General features: G+C 49.5%; 1 protein-coding gene across 2 annotated transcripts in view; it reads left to right on the top strand.

Moving 5' to 3' along the window:
- ZC3H3 (zinc finger CCCH-type containing 3) overlaps nucleotides 1-13,846 on the top strand; it is a 155,058-nt gene that overhangs the window by 6,241 nt on the left and 134,971 nt on the right. For both annotated transcript variants that reach the window (XM_061374233.1, XM_061374232.1), the window contains exon 3: nucleotides 1,205-1,401. In XM_061374233.1, coding sequence (XP_061230217.1) covers nucleotides 1,205-1,401 — 197 coding nt within the window. The remainder of the gene's footprint in view (nucleotides 1-1,204; nucleotides 1,402-13,846) is intronic.

Here is a 13,846-nt window from a genome sequence, read left to right as displayed (position 1 = left end):
TTGGAGCACCCTGCTCTAGTGGAAGGGGTCCCTGCCTGTGGCAGGGGTTGGAGCTGGATGATCTTACTGTCCTTTCCAACCCAAACCGTTCTATAATAAATGGGATGGGGTGAGGGTTGGTGGCAACTGTGTGACCTTTACTCTCCAACTGAACTCACAGATACCCTCATACTTGTGGACACGTGGTTTGGCTCCTTTCTTGCTGCTGTAAAACCAGTCCTGAGCTCTTGAAAACTGGACTGTGGCCTTAGTAATGATTCTGTTTAAAACAGTGAGCTGGTGACATGGCACCAATTGAGGATCTGGTGCCTCAGTTCTGCTGTTTCCTAGGTCCTCTGCTTGTTGCTTCACCATAAGCTTCCACCCTTCTCTTGCCCTCCTGGTTTGCTTGGGGATGTGTCTATGAGTGGAATGTGCTGGGAGGGTCACTCTGGAGCAAGGTGTCTGTACAGGCTGGGATTGTTTGGGATGTTTTGGCAGTTGAGGTGAGACATCTCCTCATCTTGCTCAAGTCCAGCAGGACCATGGCACTGTTGAGGCCGCACGTTGAATCCTGTGTTCAGTGCTGGGCCCCTCACTACAAGAGAGACATTGAGGTGCTGGAGTGGGGCCAGAGAAGGGCTGGAGCTGGTGCAGGGTCTTGAGCACAAGTGTGATGGGGAAGGGCTGAGAGACCTGGGGGGTTCAGGCTGGAGAATAGAAGGCTCAGGGGGGACCTGATGGCTCCCTACAAGTGCCTGAGAGGAGGATGGAGCCAGGAGGGGCTGGGCTCTGCTCCCAAGGAACAAGGGATGGGACAAGAGGAACCGGCCTCAAGCTGCACCAGGGCAGGTTTAGATGGAGCTGAGGACCAATTCCTGCCCCAGAGGGTGCTCAGGCATTGGAACAGGCTGCCCAGGGCAGGGCTGCAGTCACCGTCCCTGCAAGTGTTCACACCCGGTGGAGACGAGGCCTCAGTGCCATGGGTTAGTGGTGGCCTTGGCAGTGCTGGGGAATGGTTGGACTGGATGAGCTTAAAGGGCTTTTCCAGTCGAAACCATTCAATGGTTCTATCCTCTCTCCTACATCTCTTGAGCAGAAAGCAGAAGGGATTGGTAGAGTTGTGCTGCCAGATCCCCTATTCTTCATCTCTGCTTTGCAAGAATGGGGATGGGTTTTGGTCACCTCTTTACCCTCTTCTGACTCTGTGGTGTTCCCTTCGCAGCTTCCCAACAGATAAGAAGAGCAGCTTCTCACCCGCCACGCCTCTGAGGAGCCACTTCCACCTCAGGAAGAAGAACTCCTTGAAGGGCAAACCTTCTGTGACATCAAAGCGTTCCTCACCCAGGGGCCTGGTGCACGTCACCAAGCACAGGCTCTGCAGGCTGCCAGCCACCAGGATGCAGGCCTCCACCAAGGAAGGTAGGACCAGCCATCCCAAGGGATTATGGTGTTTGCTGTGTGTGCTGGTGAAGCAATTCCAAGGGAAGCTTTTGGGTTTGGAAATGAGTTCTGGAGTCCTCCAGGAGGTGTATATCTGCTGTTGGTGGTCCTGGAGCAAACACTGAGGTGATGTTTGGCTGGTGTAAGGCTTCTGTCTTACCCAGGAGATGTGTTGTGCTTTGACATCTCCAAATAAAGCCATTTGAAAGCTGCTTCTTGGTTTCAGTGTGGTTTTGCTGGATTTGAAGACATCAGACAGGAAGGAAGAAAATGGCAGGGGCAGTAATACATCTGTAAGATTAGTATCTATTGCATGGGGCAAAAGCTTGTCCATGCCATGAGGTGCTCTTCTAGAAGCTATGAACTTACCTAATGCACCCATTTCTCAGTGCCATGGCTGCAGGCATGTAGTGATTTGCCTAAAATAGCAATTAGAGGAAAATCAGATCCACTGGGTTTTAGTTTGTGGCTGTATCCTGCTGTCTGTACTTGGCAATGGTCAGAGCTGAAATCAGGGGCTCAAGGAGCTGCACCTATGTGTGTGTGCCACGTTTCTGCAATGTTCCTGGTTCTGCTGTTCAGTGGGGACATTGTCACAGACAGTTTGTGTTCAGACAAAGAGCTGTGTTGTGATGTTGCTGTGTTTAGATGGATGGAAAGAAGAATGGGGAAGAAGAATCAGGAAAGGGAAAAGCTTTCTGTAGGAGGAGAAGGAAGAGAGTTTCCTTTTCGTGTGTGTATTTAGAGGGTTTGGAGGGGTGGGGAGATGCTGGGAGGAGAATTTTGGATCTGGATTTAGGAGGCAGGCAGGGAAAGGAGAATTAAGACGTACACTTGTGCAGCTGAGTTGATGGTCCAGCATTCAAGGAGTTCTTTGGCTTTGGGGGTGAATCTTCCTCTGTTTAAGGATGTCTTCAAACCCTTTGGTGCCTGGAGAGGCACCTCCAGACACTCTGTTGGAAGCTGTCATGCAGTGTGTGAAGGCAGCACTTATGGTTGGGAGTCTTGGGCACATTTGCACTGTCGTTGCTCATCTGTGATGTCTCAGACCAGATGTGCTGGACACAACATGTGGCCAGATCCAGCTGTGACAGTGATGTGGGGGCAACAAGGCTTTTCCTCCTTAGGATGGTGATGGGTGGGGTGGGGAATGCAGCTCTTCAGCATCCCAAGACCTGCCCACTGCTTATTGTGGATGAATTGAGGACTCAAGCCTCACAAAGTACTTGGGGGAACCTTTCTCTAGTATGGCATGATCACTACACACCATTGAATGAATCTTTACGCTGTAAAGCTCCTTTATAAAGGGCTTGGTGCTTGCTGAGAGTCTGATATGAGCAGTTCTGCTGTAGACAGAGCAATTTGGGTTTGCAACAGCATTTTGTGTATGAGGAAATGGAGTTTTCCTGCTGCTTACAGAGATAGGAGCTGTCTGGATGATCCAGGAACACACCTGAGGTTAAACCTGATCCTTGTGCTCCATGTAGCTCCATGTTTACACCTGGATTTGTGCTGCTCCGTGGAGTTTGCTCAGCTGTGTGTGCCACTGAGGAGGTCACAGCACCAAAGCTGCTCCCTTGGGAAGGCTCCAGCACCAATAGGAGCTCACTTCTCTGGGCAAACATCTCTGCTTTGTGGAAGCTGTCAGTCAGACTGTGCCCAACCAAGGGAAGCTGCACATAGGTTAAGAATGTACAGAATGGATCCAAATCTTCTGCTCCCCAGGAGCATCCCATTGCAGCTGCCAAAAGCCTGTGTTTTTTTGGGAATGTGTTCCAAATCCTTATTCCATGATTGAAGGTAATGTTCCCATCCTGAAAAGATGTTTGCTTTTAAGCAGCATAGGGCTGAAAATATGCAGACAGAGCAGAAATCAAGTTGTGCTCCTGGTTTTGCTCAAAGTAAAGGTGACAAATAAGGACGTTTATGGAAAAAGTGGGATGTAGGTTTGGAAGTGACTCTTTTTCTTTGCAAACTGCTGTAGCTGCTGTAAAAATGTGTCTTGGTTTGGTTCTTATAAGCACTAAAAGCAAAAGGAAGTGCCTATATGTGCGTGTGCATGTGTGAGACTGCTCCTCCTCACTTCCTAAGTGCTGCAAATCCTTCTTTTCCCTGTGCTTCTCTGTGCCAGTGGGAGAATGGACACTGATGCCTTAGATGGTGAATTGAAAATGCTGCCCCTCTCCAGGTTTCTTGTAGCCCCTTTAGGCACTGGAGCCAGGCTTGTGATTCCATGGAGGGATGTGATCATGCTGGAGCCTGGATCCACTGGGCCCTCATGGCAGTGTGGTGAGTGAGCATCCAGCAGTGCTGCATTCCCAAGATCCCACTCTGGGATGCAAACAGCACGTGTGTCAGGGCTGAGGATGGGAGGAAGCCTGGGGAGGAGCGTGCAATGCTTCATGCACTGAGTGTTGCTGCAAGAAGCTGGGTCAGCTGCTTCCTTTCCAGCTTTGCTGTTTTCCTGTTTGTCCTGTTAAACAGGCTCTTGGGATACGTGGCCCAAGCACATACTGAATTCCTGCCTTTCCCAAGTGTGTTAACACAAAGGCTTGTCCATCTCTTGCCTCTTGATTCCCTTTTTGAACCCACCTGGACCTCTTTGATCTCAGCTCTTCCAGGCACTGCTGAGACTCGGTTTCAAAGTGGTGTTTCCTGATGCTTTGTATTCAGAGAGGCATTTCCCTCTGTGGCATTCACTGTGGTTTCAGTTAAGGATCAGTGATCCTTAGAGGGATAATGGGAAGTGGCAAAGTGATAGCAGTTCTCTTGGGATCATTTGTGCTGCTCCCATGAGGAGTGTTAACACCTGCAGCTATTATCAGCTTAACCCCAAAATACTCCTTTGATCAAGGTGAACATTTAGTAAGCACTCAGCAATTGGGGAATGTCCTAAATGGAAGTTGTTCTGATGGGATCAGAGAGCAGTGAAGCATTTCTAATGCAGTCATGCTCTACTCACCCAGGTATTTTAAGCTGGGATGGAACATGTGCACAGGAGGAGCTCAAGTGCCTGACCAAAACAGAGGAATAGAACATGTTCTGTTGCTCACTGAAGCCAAATGAATGTTGAGGAAACAGCCTTTAGATGTTGGGCTTCTTGACCACATCGTACTTAATATTAATGTGCCATTAATATTAAGGAAATCTTCTTTTCTTCTTCTACTTCTTTCTTCCCATTTAACTTTTTAGGCTCTTTTTGAAGGGAAGCAGAACTTGGAGGTAATTACTTTGCTGGGAGGAGTTGTGACTCCACTCAGGTAATGTGTCTGTGCTTTGATCGTGGACATGAACCTGATGAAGCCACTGATCTTCCCTTCGTTGAACTGACTTCTGCACAGGATCTGCTTCATCCAGCACCTGCAGATTTCAGGCCTCACACGTGTATTTATCCATAGAGGGTGCAGATGAGATTGTGTTGTCTGGTGTAGGCAAAACAGTTTGGGTCTGAATCAGGGATCTGGCACAAGAGAGATAAAAGACAGCAGTTGCTGCTCTGCCTATCCAGGGAAGGATATTCAAGCTTGGCCAGGTTGGATGGGGCTTGGAGCAACCTGCTCTAGTGGAAGGTGTTCCTGCCCGGGGAGGGGACTGGAACTGGAGGAGCTTTAAGGTCCCTTCCAAACCATAGCATTCTCTGGAAAGCTGATCCAACAAAGATCATCAGGCTGCTGATGTCACTGGTCCTCAGGCCACTGGTGTCACTGTTGCTTAGAGATACACCCTGTTTAAATACAACCTGAAGTTAACTTTGTGATTTCATGGCATCACTGAATGGTTTATGTTGGAAGGAAGCTTAAAGCTCATCCAGTTCCAACCCCTGCCATGGGCAGGGACCCCTTCCACTGGAGCAGGGTGCTCCAAGCCCCTGTGTCCAACCTGGCCTTGAGCACTGCCAGGGATGGGGCAGCCACAGCTTCTCTGGGCACCCTGTGCCAGCGCCTCAGCACCCTCACAGGGAAGAGCTTTTGCCTAAGAGCTCATCTCAGTCTCCCCTCTGGCAGGTTCAAGCCATTCCCCTTGGTCTGTCCCTACAGGCCCTTGTCCAAGGCCTCTCTCTGGGTTTCTTGTATCCTGTTTTTTATATTTCTTTCTTCAAACATGTATTTTCATACACTTTCCAATGATTTCCCATAATCAGAATTCCTTTTGAAGCCTGAACTTTAAATTGCCCTGTTTATATGTAGGAGTCCCATTGGGGTTGTTGCTGGGCTCTGCCCTCATACTGGAGAGCTCCTGAGCTACAACCCACCTTTGTGGATGCAAGAAGCAGGGGGAGGCCAGCCTGTAATTAAGATGTGGGTGGAATTTCCATGGATGTAATTTCCCAACCACTTTCTTTTGGCATCTGAGCCAGAGGGTTTGATTTGGAGATTACATATTGGACTCCTCTTCTGTCATTGCAGTGAGGGTGTGTTGGAGATCTGTTGTCTACAGGCGAATGTCTCTCCTGAATTGGCTTTCTGGGGCTTATTTGGTAGAGGGGGTTGTCAATATAACCAGGTCTTGTTGCCTACGTTGGGATGATACCAGTTCCTATTGTGCTCTTTGGCCATGCGCTGTCCCATTCGCTAGGGCAGCCTTTATCTGCTTCCTCCAAACTGGAGATGGGGTTATTCCCAAGCTATGATCAGGATATGACCTTTTTATCAGCAGTTTTAAGTGAAAATATCAACCTTTAAGGATGCTTTGACTCATCCCACAGGATGTGCCTCTTCCTTCTGTATTCCAACTCCTGTACCAGCAGCGTGGATGCAGGGATCCCTCTCTTATCCACCAGCTTTTTGCTCCCGGCTCTGGCTGGTGCTTGTTTGACATCCTGCAGGATGAGGCTCTCAACTCTTGTTTTTAATGGCAGACAGTTGAGGGTTTGCAGTTGTGAACCTTTCCTCGCCCTTCCTAAAAATCAATGCCGTTGCCCTCCTTTGGCTGCTGCAGCTCTTGCGCATCGCCTCTGTGCTGTAAGTGTTCATCCAGTGGGAATTCCGCATGACAACGCTGTCATTCCTTATTCCCAGGGCTTTTTCTCTAGGAAAAACTAGAAGTGCTTAAATGAAGATGATTTTGTCTTAATTTCCTTTAATGGCAAAGATGTGGCAGCTCTATGGATGGGGATCCGCATCATTCCTGCTCGCTGCGTGTCTGGCATCAGAGCGGTTGCTGTATGCTCCACTCCAAGCAGGAATATTGGGGATTTTGGGGAGCCTCTGGTGCGTCCCTTCCTTCCCCATAGCCCTGCAGAGGGCACTCGTGCCCCTCGCATCTCCCTGGTCCACCTTTTGCTGGTTATTGATGGCCTAATTTCGTCTTTATGTGAAAGAAAGCAGATATCAAGTAATTTGCAGCAATAACCTGCTAATGCTGGGCCAGTATCAAAACTCCCATGTTCATTTCAAGTGGCAGATAAAACACTAATATATAATTATCCTTGCAAATTGGATTGTTTTAAATAACCAAAAGCCTATGGCCAGGAGAAAACTATCCCATTTCCCTTGAGTTACTATTGCAGTGTAATTGCTGCGTTCAATCAATTTCCTTGGCATTCCAAATTCCATCACAATCAACATTAAGCTTTATTCATTGTGATGCTTAAGAGCTGGGCCATTTCTCTCCTCTTTGCCTTAACTGGCAAAATTAATCAGGGAGAAGATTTGAAACATTTCCCCGTGCAGAAGAGGTCAGTTCTGCCACTCTATTGCTCAGCAGATAAGGGGGCTAATAAAAAGAAAATTGAATTACTAATGATCACCAAGACCAGAGTATATAAAACGTGGCAATCGCCTGGTTCAAGCAAAAAGAGAATCAATTTCCCTCGGACAAGGTGTGCTCATTCTTTTACTTGGAGAAGGGAGGGGGGTTCAGATTATCAGCAATTGAATTTGCAACAGCATAAACAGGAGGAAACAGGGAAAGAAGGAGCCTGAAGGTGTAAAGGGCTGCAGGATAGATGCTGGACGCAATTCCTTTGGCACAAGAGATAATGGCTTTAATTGAATTCCAAAGTGCATTGTTCAGCAGAGGGTGGGCTCCACAACTCTCCTCACCCCCGGGGGATACAGGATATTACAAAGATGCCAGCAATGAGGTCCTCCATGGCTTTTCCCCTCTGGAATATCCCCCTTGCAGGCAGGACTCCTCAGCCATGGGGCTGGGATCGCTTAGGCACAAGCTGGCTGGGAGCAGGAGGAGGAGGGAGCAAGAGGCGGATTTCTCCAGGGACCTTTCCTTGTTGTGTATGGGTTTCTTAAATAACCTGGGGCTTGGTTCAGTGCAGGAGCAGCTCCTGAATGTGTGCCACAGAAACTGCTCACAGAATCAGCCAGGTGGGAAAAGCCCTTTAAGCTCATCCAGTCCAACCATTCCCCAGCACTGCCAAGGCCACCACTAACCCATGGCACTGAGGCCTCGTCTCCACGCTGTGTGAACACTTGCAGGGACGGTGACTGCAGCCCTGCCCTGGGCAGCCTGTTCCAATGCCTGAGCACCCTCTGGGGCAGGGATTGTTCCTCAGCTCCATCTAAGCCTGCCCTGGTGAAGCTTGAGGCCGGTTCCTCTTGTCCCATCCCTTGTTCCTTGGGAGCAGAGCCCAGCCCCTCCTGGCTCCATCCTCCTCTCAGGCACTTGTAGGGAGCCATCAGGTCCCCCCTTGAGCTTTTTCTTGGAATCATAGAATCATGGAATGATTTGGGTTGGAAGGGGCCTTAAAGCTCCTCCAGCTGCCAACCCCTGCACCCCTTCCACTAGAGCAGGGTGCTCCAAGCCCCTGTGTCCAACCTGGCCTTGAGCACTGCCAGGGATGGGGCAGCCACAGCTTCTCTGGGCACTCTGTGCCAGCGCCTCAGCACCCTCACAGGGAAGAGCTTCTGCCTTACATCCCACCTAAATCTCCCCTGTGTCAGTTTGATCCCATACACAGTTAAGAGGCTGATTTTATATTGCTTCCACTTCACAATATTCCTTTCCTACTTCTCATTGCCTTTCTCATGCTCCAGATTGAGCTAAGGCAGCAATTCCCATTACAGCTTCCTGCTTGTCCCCTCTGTTACCACCACGTACACTGAAACTGGCTTCTGTGAACGTGCTGAATAGAAGGAAATCCTGTTTATATTTGCTTCTTTCCAGAGAGAAATTTCATCGGGATTCCTAAGACGCCCTTCACCCTGCAGAAGACTTCCTACACCTCTTTAATGTCAGTCACAGCGATGGTCACCTAAAAAATGCCCTAAACTCTTCCTTCTCTTTCTTCTCGCCCAGCACAAGGAGTTGGGATGGACAGGGGGAGCTTGCTTGGCCAAATCCTGGCACCAGAAGTGGAAGGAGCTGGTTTACATTACTCGTGCCCAGGCGAGTGCAGAAAGTAAACGGGGAGTAAAGGCTGAGGAGTAAATTATGGCTGGCATGTGAATGCTCAGCTGCTGTTAATTTTATTGACATTGGCTGGTTGGATCCCTCTGGCAGTTTTGGGAATGGATTTTATTCCCTCTCCTATTTTGTTTTCCCTTCTAAAGTGAAGGCTGAGAAGTATTTAGAACGGGGAGATTCCTGTTGGGACACTTCTTGATTCCTTTTTGGTTTAAGGTGTATTCTGTGCTTTGGATTTCTGTTTTTGTTCAGTGAGCTGCACGAGGTGTTGCTGCTGTTTGGGGGGTGACATCTCAGATCGCTTTACAGCTGAGTTAAGCTGCTGCAATGTCTCTGTTACAGCTTATTAGAAGGAGTTGGAGTTGGCGATTGCTGCCCTCAAAGGACACCCTTGTGTCATGCACAGCTCAGCCCCCTTGGAGTGTGTCATGTCTGTTCTCTGCTCCATCATCAGTCTTTCTGAGCAGGTCCTACCTAACTTAGAGAATCCCAGACTTGTTTCTGTTGGAAGGGACCTTAAAGCTCATCCAGGTCTAACCCGTGCCATGGGCAGGGACCCCTTCCACTAGAGCAGTGTGCTCCAAGGCCCTGTGTCCAACCTGGCCTTGAACACTGCCAGGGATGGGGCAGCCACAGCTTCTCTGGGCACCCTGTGCCAGCGCCTCAGCACCCTCAAAGGGAAGAGCTTCTTCCTTATCTCCAACCTGAACTCCCCCTGTTTCAGTCTGAACCTGTCACCCCTTGTCCTATCACTCCAGTCCCTATGAAGAGTCCCTCTCCAGCATCCTTGCAGCCCCCTTCAGACACTGGAAGCTGCTTTGAGGTCTCCACACAGCTTCTCTTCTCCAGGTTGAACAGCTCCAGTGTTCTCACCCTGTCTCCATGCAGGAGGTGCTCCAGCCCCTGCTCATCCATGTGGTGTCCTCTAGACTTGCTCCAACAGCTCCATGTCCTTCTGATATTGAGGACACCAGAACTGCAGCCAGTGCTGCAAGTGGGGTCTCATGAGAGCACAGCAGAGGGGGAGAATCCCCTCTGTCAACCTGCTGCTCACACTCTGGGGGTGCAGAATATGGGCTGCATCACAGAACTTTTGTGAACCCTTTGCAGCTTGAGCACCTGAGGCCAACAACTGGAACAGCATCCTAGTGTCACACGTAGCTGTGACCTTGCCTGTAAATCATTATGTTGTCAGGTCTCTCTTCTCACTTCTATGGCATGTCCTTGGGATCCAGGGGTGCAGTGCCTGTGCCAAGAGGCTGCTCACTCCTTCGCAGTCCCTGGGAAAAGTTCACATTCTTGGCCTGGGCCCAGCACCAGTGTTACGTCAGTGTTCGTAAGCAGTGGTTTTGGGTTTCTGGCTTCATTTGGCATTTACAGGTGACTTGTCCCAAAGCTGCAAGAGGAGCTGCAGGCAGGCAGCCGGCAATGGGGATTCTCTTTGCAGAGCTGTCTTTTAACAGGCTGCTTGAATCAGGGGAAGTCAGCTTTGCTAAGCGAGGAGGTGTCACCATGTAGACAGCTTGCTCTGCAGCGAGCTCAAGTGCTTCGGTGGTTGGGTTTGGGGTCAAGTTAAATAGTGACTACAACAGGGAGAACATCCAGAGTGAAATGCATCAGAGATGTGATCTGAAGGTGATAGAGTGCCTCTGGATCATAAAGTCATAGAGTGGTTTGGGTTGGAAAGGACCTTAAGATCACCCAGTTCCAACTCCCTGCTGTAGGCAGGGATGCTTCACACTACATCAAGACGACTGTGGGGTGCTCCTTGCTTGGGTGTGAGACCTGTGGGTAGATCTCTGCCAGTGTAGAGGTGGGGACTAAGTGATGAGGATGTGGGGAGCAGCAGGCAATGGGATGTTATACAATCATGGTATGGTTTGTGTTGGAAGGGACCTTAAAGCTCATCCAGTTCCAACCCCCTGCCATGGGTAGGGACACCTTCCATTAGAGCAGGTTTATGTGAGCGTGCTCTGTGATTTCTGGGCTGTTTGGGCTATTTTACTGTCTGGAGTGGTTGAACACTGCAAAACCCACTTGTGATTTCAGAGCTGGGTTACTCCCTCGCTTGTCCCCTGTGTGAATGGGTTTCTCTGTGTGTGGATGCTCCTAATGAAGGTTTTCAACCCATTTTTAACCTGTCTGGCTTCTGCTGCTGCTCTGAATTGTGCTGAGTTTCAGTCCTGCTGCTTCTTAACCCCTTACTTGTTTTTGCTTGGGGTTTTAAAGTAAAATAAGGGAAATAAAAGCAGGCATTTAAGGTGCTTAAAAGAAATGTGACTTCTGTAACCTGCAGCTCGACAGTGAGTCTCTTTTCCTGTTTTGTTTCCTCCTCTTGCTGTTTCCCTTCATGTAATACCCACACTGACTGGAGATAGCCCCTGCACAGTCACAATTACAATCACTGCCGTTTCCTGGTCCATGAACTGCTGCCTGTGTGGATGATGGGAGCATCCTCTGCAGCACTGTAAGGTCTCCCTAAATCCCACCCCAGCATCTAGGCCATGTAAAACCTCGGTGGGTTTCTCTGTTCTGCTTTCTGCTTCCTTTTCTTCTCCAAATCCCTATTTCTAACACTTTTTTCCCCTAGTATTCTTTTGCACACACTTCCCATTTGATTTTCCCAATAACAGCTCACAGGCTTCATCCAGTGATACCTCTCTTGCTGCTGAGCTGAGTTAGGAGCTGCTCAGTTGAGGACTTCCCTGTTCACTTGGTGTGCTCTGCGCAGCGATAGGAATGAGTAACACCCCTCAGAACACACACCAGATGTGTAAGTGCACCTGGGGTAAGTGCTTTGTGGACCTGACATCTCAGGAGTCCTACAAAACTCTTGCTGCAGCAGCAGCTTTTGCTGTTTTAAGTTTCTGCTTCAGTCTAAAGGATGGGAAATGCTTTTTAGTTCAGTTGGCAATGGGAATTCTGCTGTTGCTGCCAGGAAATAGGAGTTTGAGGAATGTTACATAGCATCAACCAGGGTGGAAAAACCCTTTAGGAACATCAAATCCAATCATTCCCAGCACTGCCAAGGCCACCACTAACCCATGGCACTGAGGCCTCGTCTCCACGCTGTGTGAACACTTGCAGGGATGGTGCTTGCAGCCCTGCCCTGGGCAGCCTGTTCCAATGCCTGAGCACCCTCTGGGGCAGGAATTGTTCCTCAGCTCCATCTAAACCTGCCCTGGTGCAGCTTGAGGCCGGTTCCTCTTGTCCCACCCCTTGTTCCTTGGGAGCAGAGCCCAGCCCCTCCTGGCTCCATCCTCCTCTCAGGCACTTGTAGGGAGCCATCAGGTCCCCCCTGAGCCTTCTCTTCTCCAGACTGAACCCCCCAGGTCCCTCAGCCCTTCCCCATCACACTTGTGCTCCAGGCCCTGCACCAGCTCCATTGCCCTTCTCTGGCCCCGCTCCAGCACCTCAATGCCTCTCTTGTAGTGAGGGGCCCAGAGCTGAACACAGGATTTGATATGCAGCCTCACCAGTGCCTCCTTTGTGCCTCTCCATACCCCAAATGTGTGTGGTTTTGGGCTGACTTCTATTTTGGATTACACTTGTGGCTGTTGTGTATCTAGGAAGGGAGTGCACAGACAGGGCTGGTGGACTGTGGGTCCAGTAGGATCTGTTCTCAAAGCTGATCCTACGTGTTGAAAGCCCTTAAATCTGCCCTTAGGGGCTCTCTGGTGGAAAAGGGCACAAGGATGCTTGGAGCCTTAGTGTGGGCTGTTACCTTCTGTGTTGCTCACTGCACTTTTAGATGTCCTGGGATATCTTGTTCTTGGGTGGGACAGGTTGTCCCCAGGCAACCGTGTGTTTGTGGATGGGATATGCCATCATACAACTTCACTTTTTCCTTGAGGAACATTCCCAAAATGTGCTTTATGAGGTCTCTGTGGTAAAACAAACAGCCTGGGGTGTGTTGGCACCTTGTTGGGAGCTTGGGGAAAAGCAAAAAGCTCTCCTGAAAAAGAAGTCAGTAACTGCTGAGTTATGCTGTGTGACGAGGCTTCTGGTTGTAGGGGAGCAGCAGCCGCATGTTAGGGAAGATCAAACTCAGGAACTGTGTTGAGAAGGTCCAACGTGGTTCCAGCTGTCTTAGGATCATGGAATGGCTTGTGTTGGATGAAACCTTAAAGTACATCCAGTTCCAACCCCTGCCGTGGACAGGGACCCCTTCCACTAGAGCAGGGTGCTCCAAGCCCCTGTGTCCAACCTGGCCTTGAACACTGCCAGGGATGGGGCAGTCACAGCTTCCTTGAGCAACCTGTTCTAGTGTCTCACCACTTTCATAGTAAAGAACGTCCTTATACCCAACCTAAATCTCCCCTGTTTCAGTTTGAACCCATCACCCCTTGTCCTGTCACTGCAGGCTTCTCTGGTTCATCTCCTTGTTGCCTCAATTCTGAATTGACAAGAACTTGAGTCAAAGCTTAAAATACTGCTTTTATGGGGGGGTAAAAGAGGTGAGCTCTATTTTTTGGAGAAGAGAGCCACTTCTCACCCAAGCTCTGCTCTTTCTTGGCTGTGCCATGGTGATGGGTTGATTGCTGAGCTGAATCTGATGCTGATACTGTGAGGGTGGTGAGGACCCGGCACAGGCTGTGCAAAGAAGCGGTAAATGCCCCATCGCTGGCAGTGTTCAAGGCCAGGTTGGGCAGAGCCTTAGGTGACACGGTCTGGTGTGAGGTGTCCCTGCCCATGGCAGGGGGTTGGAACTGGATGATCTTAAGGTCCTTTCCAACCCAAACCATTCCATGATTCTCTGCTGGCTTTCAAATGGTTTCCTTGCAAGGTGCTTGTTTGCTTGGTTATTAACAAAGCAACTTGCTCCGTGCGGAAGTATCTGATATCCTGAGAAGAATCCAGAGGGGGTTTGATAGGGTGAAACAAGTTCATCAGAGATCCCACTCTGTGTATATATATATATATATATGTGTGTGTGTGTATGTGTTTTTAAAGTAAGGTTTACTCTCTTATCTCAACATTAACTGGGGCATTTTACAGTGCTCCCGTTCGGTGACCTTCCACCATCCATCATTTCCCTGCCTCATGCTGTAGTGGCTGTTAG

This window comes from Neopsephotus bourkii, unplaced genomic scaffold, assembly GCF_033783945.1.
Source record: "Neopsephotus bourkii isolate Nb327-2 ecotype Australia unplaced genomic scaffold, CSIRO-AGI_Nbou_v1 NB_1637, whole genome shotgun sequence".
Classification (NCBI taxonomy): Eukaryota; Metazoa; Chordata; class Aves; order Psittaciformes; family Psittacidae; genus Neopsephotus; species Neopsephotus bourkii.
The sequence above is the reverse complement of the archived record's forward strand: the minus strand, read 5'-3'. Positions and strand labels throughout refer to the sequence as shown.